Raw genomic sequence first — 12,495 nt, 5'->3', positions numbered from 1 at the left:
ACTCGTGATTTTTTTTAGGGTGAATTTAGTTTTAAAATAATTATCGAATGGGTTAAGTCATGTTTCGTGGACACTACTTTATTTTAAAGAAATGATGAAATATATGTATGATTTTTTATCTTTAATATAAAGTAATGAAAAAAAATACATTTTTCATCATCACATAACTTTAATGTAAATTAAGGTTGTTAACACGACTTTAGTGTAAGAAATGTTTTAACAGAGTCTCCTAATTCTATGATGACTTTAATGAAATTTACTTTTAGCTAAAGTCACGTAGCCTTACAACGATCTTGAGCTTAATTAAGAATTCGTAATCTTCTTCCATTCAATAATTATCCGTAATTTCATAACTAAATTAACTCAGATTTGATAAAAACCTGCAACTTGTACGGTTCACCTATACACATGCACATGTTTATATAAGATTTCAATATTGCATTTTATATGCCCTTGTAATATTTTCCCTCTTTTCACCATCCAAGGCCAAGCAGGCTATATTGCATTTTAGTTTAATTCTATAAAAAATATGGTAATAAATAACAATTTGCTTTCAGTAAAAATGCACTTGGGATATAATTAGGATATACTAAAAAGGCACTATTGGTGCATCGGAAATAAAAATTCCAGAAAAAGAGTTCTTGCAACCAGCAAAATTACAAGAAAAATCTGCCAAGTGACTAAGAACACAGCTATAGAGCACCAAACCAAAGGTTTGGTCTTATGCTAAAACATCCGTAAGATTTATTTGGAGAGTGCAAAATTTCAAAGTTCAAGTTTTCGCTATGATATTCAGTCATCAATCTGAGCTTCCCCATTTGTCATCTGATTCTGTGGCAGTACCTGCAGTGCAGTTCTTTTCTTATCCACTTCCTGCGCGTGTAACATAAACAGTGAGCACACGTAATCAAATATAAATAGATGGCGAAAGAGGGATCAGCCTAACCTTATTAGTAGTCTTGTTGCAGTTTGATTTTTCACCACCTAGCTTTAAATTCTTCAGCATTCTCTTAAGTTCCCCCATGGTCTTGTTATGCAGATCATCAGATGTCACATTTTCCTTCAATGGGTCAGAAACAACTGATTGAACCGGAGCATCGGAGGACACGTTTTCCGAAGAGACTATGACGTTATCTTGGTCTGGCATGGCAGAAACTTCTTCGGAAACAACCTCGCCATCAATAGGACTCGAAGCAGATTCAACTGAAACCTGTTGATGAACAAGAGAGATTTGAGGACTACATTATCAACTGAATACCAGAAAATACATTATCAACTTCCAACATAGCTTACCTGTCCTGTTACAGGTTCCTCGGATTCTTCAGCTTGTGCCTCAGCAACATCAGGAACGCTATGTGTCACTGCTTCCATCTGCTCTGGTTTAACTTCAGCTTGGAGCTCACCAGAACTAGAAATTGAGTCGAGCTCGGGAACCCCTTCAGAACCAATCATCGAGCCACTTTCCTTGGCATCTTTGTCCTCAACAGCAAGAAGCTGGTACTCTTCATCTTCTTCAGTTTCATCCTTCATGTCCTGGTTAACATCGCCAGTGTTGTACTCCATAGTTTCATTTACGCCCGTTGGAGCATCACCGCCAGGTGAGGTGATCGAGGCAGCGACATCCTCGTCAGCAACCACAACAGTCAAAGTTGGAGTATCTTGGTAAGTAACCTCCACTTGAACTTCAGATGTCTCAGAAGGCAAAACCTCTAGCGTTGCCACAGTGCTATCCTCAAGTAAAGGTAACACTTCGGAACCTGCAAACCGATCAATAAAGATTAACACTTAGAGCCCATGCTGAAGGACGCTATATGTACAAGTACTAACCATCTAATTAACAATTGCTACAAAGAGCATAAACAAACCTTGATCATCAGATCTTCCTTCCAGTAAACTAGAATAATCTGATTCATCCTCCACTTCTGGCTCATTGTTCTTATCTTCTTTATCATCACTCTCATGGCTGATTTTTCCATCCATGAGCTCAACTTGTTTCTTTTGGCTGACCAAAGCGCGATTGTTGACATCTTCATCACTGCTGACTTGGTCACCACACTTATTGTTGACTTCGTCATAAATCTCGCAATCAGTTATCATAGAAAGCGAACCAGCAACACCTTGATCAGTAACATCCACCGAAACGTTATCAGGTACCATAGCATCAGCGGATGCCTCGACGGGAAAACTTTCTTGGCAGGCTCCAACGCCTTCCTTATTTTCAGTTTCTAGGTCCGAGGACTCACAAGTTTCCTCCAGATCAAGTAACGGGTCAGGTCCTGAAATGTGATCAAATGTCATTATCCAATCACTTCACTGACGCAGTGACGCATGCAATCAACAAAGTAGAACTAAGCACAATAATAGACAACTGTTTAGAAGAAGAAAAAACAAACCTGCTTCATCTGATTCATTTGGTTCAGCCCCCAACTCCAAGCAGTTGATTTTCTCCCGTTCACCTTCATCTGAACAATGTGGTTCAACTACCGTATCAATTTCTGTCACATCTGAAGCAGACTCGTGTGATTGGCATTCATATTCAGTGTTTTGTTCTGAAAAGACTTCGGACTCCTGAGTATCTTCAGAAACCACAGTCGAGTCCATCTGCAAACTAGATCCTGCATCAATCACTCTCACAAGTTAGTTTATTAAAAACAAAACATCGTTAAAAACAATAAAAATATTCAGAAAAGGACAGATCCAACGTACCTTCTTCAGTATGACACGAGTCTTCCACTTGGTTCGAGACATTACTCAGTTCTTGAGAAACATCATCATCGTCAATCTTGACAAATCCAGAGTCTTCAGTGTCAATCAAACTCATCTTTGACAATCCGTTCTCCAACAATCTAACCGACCTCCTCGTGCTATATGTTCTCTGCACTGAATTACCCCCGGCGGTCTCATTCTTGGTGGTGCAAACAGAAACACTAGTAGCTCTTCTCCGAGCAACGGAAGCTGCAGCAACTGTTTTAGGTGCATCATTCTTATCACCATCTTCTTCAACAATCTCAACCTCTTTCTTCTTACGAGTAGAAACTGCAGTAGCCCTTCTCCTACCGGCAGCAGGAGTGACTGGTGGAACATTGGCGTCTTTGTTCTCTTGCTCCGTTACTTCTGATGCATCATTCCTATCACCATCTTCTTCTACAATCTCAACTTCTTTCTTTCTACGAGTAGAAACTGCAGTAGCCCTTCTCCTACCGGCAGCAGGAGTAACTGGCGGAACACTGCCATCTTTGTTCTCTTGCTCCGTTACTCCTGATGCAACTCCAACTCTAGCCCCACGTAGAGGCCTGGCAGAGGCCGAAACCTTCACCGTTGAACCTTCAACTTCTGCTTTCGTTGCTTTCCTTTGACTAGAGGCCCTACCAGCCGTACGCAGATTGACATTTGGGGTTCCAACATCAGCCTCGCTTGAATTCAAAACCTCATCCAATCCTTCAACCTGAAAGCAATCAATTAAAAGAAAATGAAACCCTAGTTTAAACAACGGAAACCTTGCACACCAGTTCAAACAAGAACCTCCGTCTCTGTGAATGAATGGAACAGTAACACGTTACAACAATAGGCGTTTCATTTCCACATCGCGCAGTGATTGAAAAAAAAAACAAAAATTAAAACAAAAATGGAAGGAAAAAAGAGTGGAATGTTTACTTGATCGAGAGCAGCGAGAGCGTCAGCCATGCCAAGATTGGTGATGTTAGCGGGAATCTTGTTCTTCTTGCAGAGTGCTTGTAGCTGCTTCCTTGAAAGGGAGTGGAAATCCATTGATAAGAGAAGGATCGAAACAAAACAAGGTGTTTTGGGTTGTTGAAGATGCGGCGATGGAGAGCGGGAGAGACAGACACTACAAGCGAGTGAGGAGCCTTGGAATCAGTGGGGGTATTTATACGTTCAATTGCAAGGGTTAATCGACGTGACGTTAGACAATATAACCGTTAGAGCCTACTTTTCAAATTTGAATTTTTGGGCCTGGGCCAAATGTTAAATCGGTGGGTCGGTACATTCACTTTGACCTAATATATTCAAGCAACCTAATAACAGTTCAAATTACTTTATATATTTATTTTAGATTAATCATCAATAAATATTTTCCTATTCAGATATTTCATATGTTTTTTTCTCGTTTCCTAATATGGCTAAAACAATGTGTATTTTACTCATTTATTTATAATTAGTGCTAAAAATCCATAAGCCTAAACAATCTGCCTTTTACTCTGTTATACCTTTAATACAACTTTTAATCTTTATTTCTAAAATAATTTCTTTAAAATTAATTTTGGACATTTTTAATTCTTGATTCATGATTTTGATTCTTCAAAAAAAATTCCCACCATTTTAATCCTTATATTTTAAGAATATGTAATTTCAGTCCAATCTTCAATTTCGTACTCTTTTATTTCTTTTAAATGTTTGTATTTTCATTAATTGATATTTTTTACGGTACCTTAAATGAATAGTGTCGGATATAGACTTAAATGACGCTAAAATAAATAAATTTAAAAATTCAGAATTCATTAAAATTATATATAATTTTTAAAATATAGGAACTCTATAATCATGATAAAAATATAGGCCAAAACTGCATATAAAGAATGAACAGTAAACAGAAAATTTTAACTTATCCAGTTAAGAATAACTTTATATCATAATTTAAATAATTTATTACAAAAAAGAAGTATAATTTACATATTTAAAGATATTTCTTATTATAAACTTGCTTATATTATAATTTGTTTTAAAAAAGCAGAATAATTAATAATAGTTTGTAATAATAGTAATGCTATTGAAGACGAATTTTTTAAGATATTCACTATCATAAAATTACACAAACATTTTCATGATTTGTTAATTAAATTAATCTTTTGAACTAAAAATTTATACCGTTAAGATTTTTCGTAAATTTATATTTTAGACTTTTTTAAATTAAAAGGTAACTAATATAAGCTTTTTCAAGAAGAAAATGTCACTTTAAAATTCGTTAACTTTAATTCACTTAAAGTTTTATTTAAATTTATGTTAAATAACCATGGCACTTTCCCCATATAGATACAACATTGGCATTAATATTTCACTGTTTCGATTGTTATTTTGAATTTTACTTTTTCCTCGTTGAAATGTATTTTGAATCATTGTTTACTTAGCCGCCAACGTGGTTATATAGATAAATGTTAATCAAAGCATCAAGTTATAAAAAGGATTAAATTTTAACATGAAATATCAACTTTTTTACAAAAAAAAAAAAGAAAAAAAAGATAATAATTCACTTAATTGAATTATTAGATCAGTAGAATGCATTCGAAACGGTTTAAGCATGCTGGCACTTTCTGATTAACAAATTAAATTACATATTTAGCAATGTTTAATACTGAGTCTGTAATCTAACTCAGTACCACTATCATACCATAATGCATAATAAGAAAACAACAAAAAGAAATGTCTAATGCAAACCTACCAAATGCCATAATCACAAATAGACCCAGCAATAAGCAGCTATGTACATGTTCATGCAACAGATGCATCAATTTCCACATTAGATATTGAGCATTTTATGTTAGAAATAAGCGATAAATAACAAACTGTAGTAATGTATATTTGTTTGTGTATTCAGAAAAACTTGGGACTTAATAGATTTTTCCGCTAAAACACATCAACATTTAACTACCACTGCACTAGATTCGAGTAGAGTTTGAACTTCCCATCAATATTGGAACAAATAAATCAATAACTAGCTAGTTGCAGTTCTCAGGAAACCAAGATCCGGCAAATGTACACTTACAAGACAGCTAAATAATTTCATGTACCTTTTATTTATCTAGACTAGATACATGATGAATAGGGAACTATACAGCATATTAATCCTTGAAATGCTGACACTAAATTGAATAGGAATTCCCTATGTTGGAAAAAAGACATGCCTAATATATTGTGCTACAACTGTAAGATTATTGTTGCCATATAACAATGTACATGTAACCTATGAATTTCTATCCACACCAGTATTCAGCAAAGCCACATTACTAGGTGTTTTCAATGGAGGCCTATTAATCTTCTCGAGTAATCTACTAAACACTAACTGGACTGGTATGCAAGCTACTGTAGTGGACCCAGAAATGTCTGGTTTAGTCAATCTATCTGTTTGATAACTACTGCTATCATGTAATGGCTTTCTACTAAAATTATGCTCAGTAGATAATGAGGACAGAGTTCGAGTTTTTTGGCAAGATGACAAGCTCAATTTCTTAGGCACCTTTTTTAAGGATCTTTTTTCTGCTGAAGAACGATGACTTTTAAGGCCACTCCTCCTTTGAAGGCTAGCCTGGTGGCTGGAACTTCCAGCATTTAAACTTTTATATTCAAAGCTTTGTTCTTGATCTGAAAAGGGGAACTCAGCCGCACCTTCAGCACCATTTGATGATGGTGCATGGGGGCGCGGGATGCGAAAATTTGCAGTTCTCCTTGCAGTCCTCCATGCTGGTGGAAGCACACTACTTCCCTCAATACCAGTCACATCATTACTGAAGTCATCAATTGTAGGAAATAGAATATCAGATGAGCCATCCCTGAGAGCCTCAACCTGGATTGGGTGCCCTACTATTGCCCTCCCATCTAATTTACTCATGAGCGAAATGAAGGGCACACACTCTTTACGATAGCTTGCTTGAACTTTCAAATCTACATCAACTAGCATCGGCCTGACCCTACCGCCAAAATGATTACGGTCATCGTACAACGGAGAATATGCTTTAGCATCCCAATGTCTTTTAGAAGCTAGATGATCATCATAGGCCAAATCATTCCAAGCTGCACCACGATGAATTTTACTTTGACTTCTTGATATAGATCTAGAAGACAGAGGGTATTCATCTTCCAGTCCAAAGTTTTGATCATCGTCATCAAAGGTATCACCAAAATCAAATTTGTAGCGGTGCAAACTTGGACTATTTATATTGTGCCTTAAATGACTACTCTTTCCTTCAACATCTGCTCCTGCTCCATACATATTACATTTTCCATCAGAAGCACCAACAGACCTCTTTACTAGATTCCGATTATTCCTTTTCCCTTTTAGTTGCCATTTAGACACAGCTTCATTACTTGTTATTGAGTCACGAGGATAAAGGTGAGGCATGTCACTGGAATTTGCTAATTCATCAAGCTCCTCGCTGCTAGTGCTTTCATGTTCTTCAGCATCATGACCAGTTTCTGCAGTTATAGGAACATCCTGAGTAAAGCCATGAAGGATGATGTGAAAGAAAGCTAAAACAAAGTCAAACACAAACTGAAACCTAAGTGCTTATGATGAATGAGACACTAAATCCCACACAAATTGGAAGTGACTCCAAATTTACATTACAAAAAACCAGTCAAAACTAAAATATGCACGATAGGACAATTCCTTCTAAATCCCTCTCTAAAGACTCCAATGATAAGCCTTGGCAATTTGGCATGTTCACAGAGCACACAAGAGAAGTGAAAACACTAATTTAAAGATACTGAGAGAATGGATGTGCCCGTTTTTTACGTAGTTTTTTTCTCAGGGTGTGGCAAATAGATCACACTACTAATACAAGGACAGTACGAAAATGGCAGAAATTTAACCTGAAAATATTGTCATCTCTTCATCCAAGTCTGGTTCTGTCTCCGAAGAATCAGAATCAGAATCACTACAGGCTGTTTCTGAAGAATCAGATTCAACATCATCCATAAAAGTATATTCAGTCTCTCCAACCATAGAACCATGATAAGCAAACTCCCTTCTGCGTTGGGAAGGTGACATCTCAACACGGGGTAGAGTCTCTCTGTAATCAAGAGAATCACTGGACTCGGTCGGAAAATACACACATCTGCTCCTCTTTGCTCGTGAAGCTCCTAATTGCCCAGCCCCTGGAAACAGAACTAGTCAGGTTAAAATATTCAATAAAAAGGAGTGCCTTGTATGCTTCTTAAAAATATTTATCACTCTAACTCAATCTCTCGTCTACCCTTTTTTTTATCTTTTCTACGGAATTTTACCATTCATGTGAACAGTACTGCCAGCGCGTATACCACCGGTTGCAAGAGCCCGAGCACCATCATCAACCGTACGTTTCTGGTAAATGTTAGGTTCAACAAAAGATGGAAACTTCTTTTTTGCAGGGGCAATTCTGAGCCCAAAATCCTGCAAGTCTCTCATCCGAGGTGTTGTTTCAGAATAATCCACTTCCCCGCGCAGCTGATTGCCATCCTTGGCCATCTCTGGAAGAAAGAAGCCTCCAGCAGACTCACTTTCACAATACATAAAAGAACTTGCATGGTTTTCATTGTCATTTCCCAGTGTTTCCGGAGGCGATGCAACTGCACCCTTTTTAAAGGTATTTGATGGTCTACCACCTGATCTCCCTTGCTTCTTCAAAATCTGTTTCTCAAGCTCAAGAGCATGAAGAATGGCGTCTTCTCGGCGCGCATACTTCTCTCTCTTCTTCAGCGGTCCCCCCTGAGCAGATTCGGCCTTTTCAATACAATCATCAAACTCACCACACCGAAATGCCTTAACACGCTTGGATTTCTCCAAATTGTACCAATCCCTAAAAAGACAGAAAAATAGCATAGACTGTCAAAGAATGCTAACAGATGGATGCATTGCACACAAAGAAAAGCAAGAAACTTTGCAGTGGTAGCTAACACAGTCGCGAATTCGAAATCGGTGAAGAAAACTTACACGCTGGCGTCTTCTCTGCCGAGGAGCTTGACGGGGGTTCCGGATCGGGGTGAGGTGAGGTGAGAAGCGGAGAGGTCGTCGGGGCCAAGGATTTGACCCGGCCACCACGACCCGTTCCTCCGACGCACCCACACGATGGATCCAACGCCGCAATCCATCATCCGCTTCCCCGGCCAACCGATGAGCGCAGGATCCGGGAACCGTCGTCGTGACTGGAGGATCCGAATAGAGGGAAATGGGTTAGGGCAAATGTTCCCATTCAGATTTGGGGAAATTTCATTTTTTTGGAGCTTCAATTTTATTCGTCCTTTTCTTCCAATCCCTTGTATTTTTTTCCGGCTATACTAAAATAACCTACTATTATACATACACTTTCTTTGTATTTTGGTCTTCGTATACGCTTGGTTTGGGTAATTCGCAACTCTCAATAAGCCTTTATTATTTATGCATTTTAAACTCTGAAATTCCGTGTCCTTTTAATACTCCACTTTATTTTTTTTTCTAAGTTAATTAATACTAATTACAAATTAAGAAAATAATAATTAATTATGCTAATTTTTATATTTAGTAAATAAAGAAAGCATTAAATGCTTTTGACCTATGACTATTAAATGTATCTGCTCTTTATTAAATACTTTCTTCGAAAGTATAAAAACAAAACCATGCGGTGATTTATATTACGCGTAATCTAAATTTATCTTTCTTATTCGATTAATGTATTGATAACAATTAAATAAATAAGGAGGAATAAGGTTTGATTTTTATGATATCATAGGTAATTTTCATTAAATAAGAGTCATGAACTTTTTTTTTTAACTTTTAATAACTTTAATTATCAATAAATAATGAACTGTAAAAAACTTTAACAGTAAATTATGTGAGTTCAAGGCTAAAGTTTTGAGCAGCTTCGAAATGAAAAAGAAAAAACAAAAATGTCATTAGAGGGAATGAAGAAGACAACTTTTAGATAGGAGATTAAAATGCATTTTGTACATTTTAATTTCTGAGACGCGAAAATAAGTTTAAAATTAATGAAAAAAAGTATGTTTAATAATTAAGGTTTGATGAACATAGCGACTTTTCTGATGTTACATATAACCAAGTGTTTGATTCTATAGATGTTATACGTGTAAAATACAAAGTAACAACAATTATAAAAAGATTATTTATATCCTTTTAAGTTTAATTAGGTTTATAAATTTAAATATTTTTAAGAAAATCTTCAATTGTATTTTCTTTCAAAGCTTATATCAACACCCATTTAGCGTAATGGATTAATATTTGATCATTTTAAATAAAACGTGAGTTGAATTGAAGATAAACAAAAATTAAGAAATTACATTGAATAAACTCCACAAATATTAATATTAAAGTACTAATTAATGTTGTTTTTATATTAATTACATAATTTTACAATCAACCTCACATTAAACAAATAAGAAGCAAAGGTTTTTCATTTGATAAGTTAGCGGGTTTAGGTAATAAAAAAATATAAAAAAAAACTAGAGCTCTCAAAATGGGTAATCCGGTTCGATCCGTCTTGACTCATCACGGTGGGTTAAACGGGTTGACTCATTTAATTATAAATTTTTTAAAAATAAAAAAATATATAATTTTTTTTAATCCAAATCTAAATAAAAATCACACTAAAATGATGTTAAACTCCAAAGATAATTCAAAATAAAAAAAAAAGTATTGCATATAATCCAAACGTAATCGAAAAACATGTACAAAAGATGAACAAATAAGTTTTTAATATTGCTAATTTTTAGATCACTTGTTCATTTATAATATTAGAGTCTTGAATATATAAATCTATAATATTTTTCTCTTTAAAACATTTTATTCTTTATCACCATCTACAATATAATAAAAAAATGCTAATTAATAATATTGAAACACAAAATAATAAATAATTAAATTAAATTAGGTGGGTTGGTGAGCAAACACGGCTTACCACGGGTTCAACTCGGTGAGTCGGGTTCTAAGTGAGCCGGATTGGCTCGCGGGTTACAACCCATTTTGACAGCACTGAAAAAAACAATCATTTAAAATTTTTCAAACAATGTCAATACTAATTTAAGTAAAATGATTACATTATATCGTTTTAAATAAAATAGAGACTGAAAATAACAAATTAAAGATACACATTAAATAAAACCCCTAAATATTGAAATTAAAATACTAGTTAAGTTTATTTTATATTAATTACATAATCTTATTTTTTATAATGTATAAAAACAAACAAATAAAACGATAAAATAAAATGTCACATAAACCAATTAATATTACTATAAGAAACTAACTAACTTGAAAAATATACAATTTTTTTAAATACTTAACAAATTAACCTTTTTAATAAAAGTTGAATTACAAATAACTAAATCTAGAAAAAAAAACTTAAAGTTTAATTAATTTTTTTAATAGTCTAGTTAACTATAGTTAAAAATTGAAAGAGTGTTTTTTTATTAAAATCATTCAAAATTAAATTAAAAACATAAAAACTGACAAAAAAACAAATGTTTGATCACATGGATAGTTGTAATAAGATGACATATCATACTTTTTTAAAAAGGTAGAGATGTCAAAATAAATTATAGCTCACGAGCTAATTCAACTCACATAGATTAAAATCGGATTGACTAAATAAATTTTAGATTTTTTTTAATACTCGATTCATAAGATAAACTAATTTTAAATGAGTTAAACGTAAATTAATTTATAATTTATAAATAATAACATTTTATAAGTTGTTATTAGTCTTTATTAATCTTTCTATCATTTGTATAAGTTTGTTTATTAAAAATGTTTACTAATTCTAATTATATAGTTCACAATTTGATAATTTTGTGTAGTATAATATTATTAAATAATATTTAAATAATTTAAATGTTTAATTTAATTGTTTGTTTGTAAATTATATAAGTTAATATTCAATCACAATCTTTATAATAATATTTGAAAAATTAAATAAATACCTGTTAGTCTTATAAAAATTGAATTAAGTCCATGTATTATGATAAATATACAAATAAATTTTAGAAACAAAATATTCTTAGTGAAACAACACACTAACATACCAACCAACTTATAATGAATCAAGCGAAATTACAAAATTTATGATTTATGAGAAAATAAGTTAAGCTAACCTTATATTCTTTTAGGTCAACCCTTGTGAATTAAATTCGTTCATTTTAAAAAGTTTATTACAATTTATCTGTATTTTAAAATGATAAAAGTGAGATAAAAAAAGTGAGATAAATTAGAGAGACTAAAAACAATCCAGTTTTTATTCAATCAATTTTTTATTTATTTATTTATTCGAAATCACACCTGACCCAAAAAAAAGTTTTCTCAAAACTATATGTCAACACCATGCACCTTCACACTAAAACCATCAATAACATGATAAATCACAATGGCATGGATTGAAATGTTAATCGAATGCACGTGAATTAATCATGTTTTAAAAAGCAAAATATGTGATCAATCAATCAGGGACGAAAATAGTTAACCCCGTTAAACAATACATCAATAATTAGACGTGTTTCTAAAATATATAATAAAAAAGTAAATTGATTAAAATATGAGTTCATATTATTTATTAAATTTTTTATATTGTCTTCTCAATATTAAAATATTTGATACTTAATTTTTTTAATATATTTTAAAATATCAAAATTAATGTAATAAAATGTAGTTTAAAGACATAACAAAATAAAGAGATAATCCAAATTCTTAAAATCCTAAAATATAAAAAAATAAGCCAATTCCGACGTTTAAAAGTGTGAAGA

The 12,495-nt window shown here is 33.4% G+C and overlaps 2 protein-coding genes across 2 annotated transcripts; both read right to left on the bottom strand.

Moving 5' to 3' along the window:
* Window positions 1-568: 568 nt before the first annotated feature.
* On the bottom strand, window positions 569-3,875 carry LOC108338932 (zinc finger CCCH domain-containing protein 19). Its single transcript, XM_017576007.2, has 7 exons — window positions 3,655-3,875; window positions 2,707-3,445; window positions 2,394-2,615; window positions 1,866-2,276; window positions 1,294-1,757; window positions 947-1,210; window positions 569-873 (listed from the first exon to the last, which is right to left on the bottom strand). The coding sequence occupies exons 1-7, from the start codon at window positions 3,766-3,768 to the stop codon at window positions 793-795; spliced, it is 2,295 nt and encodes a 764-aa protein (XP_017431496.1). The 5' UTR covers window positions 3,769-3,875; the 3' UTR covers window positions 569-792.
* A 1,808-nt stretch (window positions 3,876-5,683) lies between these two features.
* Window positions 5,684-9,083, bottom strand: LOC108340748 (uncharacterized protein At1g51745). Its single transcript, XM_017578306.2, has 4 exons — window positions 8,702-9,083; window positions 8,017-8,567; window positions 7,603-7,887; window positions 5,684-7,206 (listed from the first exon to the last, which is right to left on the bottom strand). The coding sequence occupies exons 1-4, from the start codon at window positions 8,860-8,862 to the stop codon at window positions 5,978-5,980; spliced, it is 2,226 nt and encodes a 741-aa protein (XP_017433795.1). The 5' UTR covers window positions 8,863-9,083; the 3' UTR covers window positions 5,684-5,977.
* Window positions 9,084-12,495: the final 3,412 nt, after the last annotated feature.

The sequence above is a fragment of the Vigna angularis genome, chromosome 5 (assembly GCF_016808095.1).
Source record: "Vigna angularis cultivar LongXiaoDou No.4 chromosome 5, ASM1680809v1, whole genome shotgun sequence".
In the NCBI taxonomy this organism is placed as follows: domain Eukaryota; kingdom Viridiplantae; phylum Streptophyta; class Magnoliopsida; order Fabales; family Fabaceae; genus Vigna; species Vigna angularis.
This window is presented reverse-complemented; position numbering and strand designations above follow the sequence as displayed.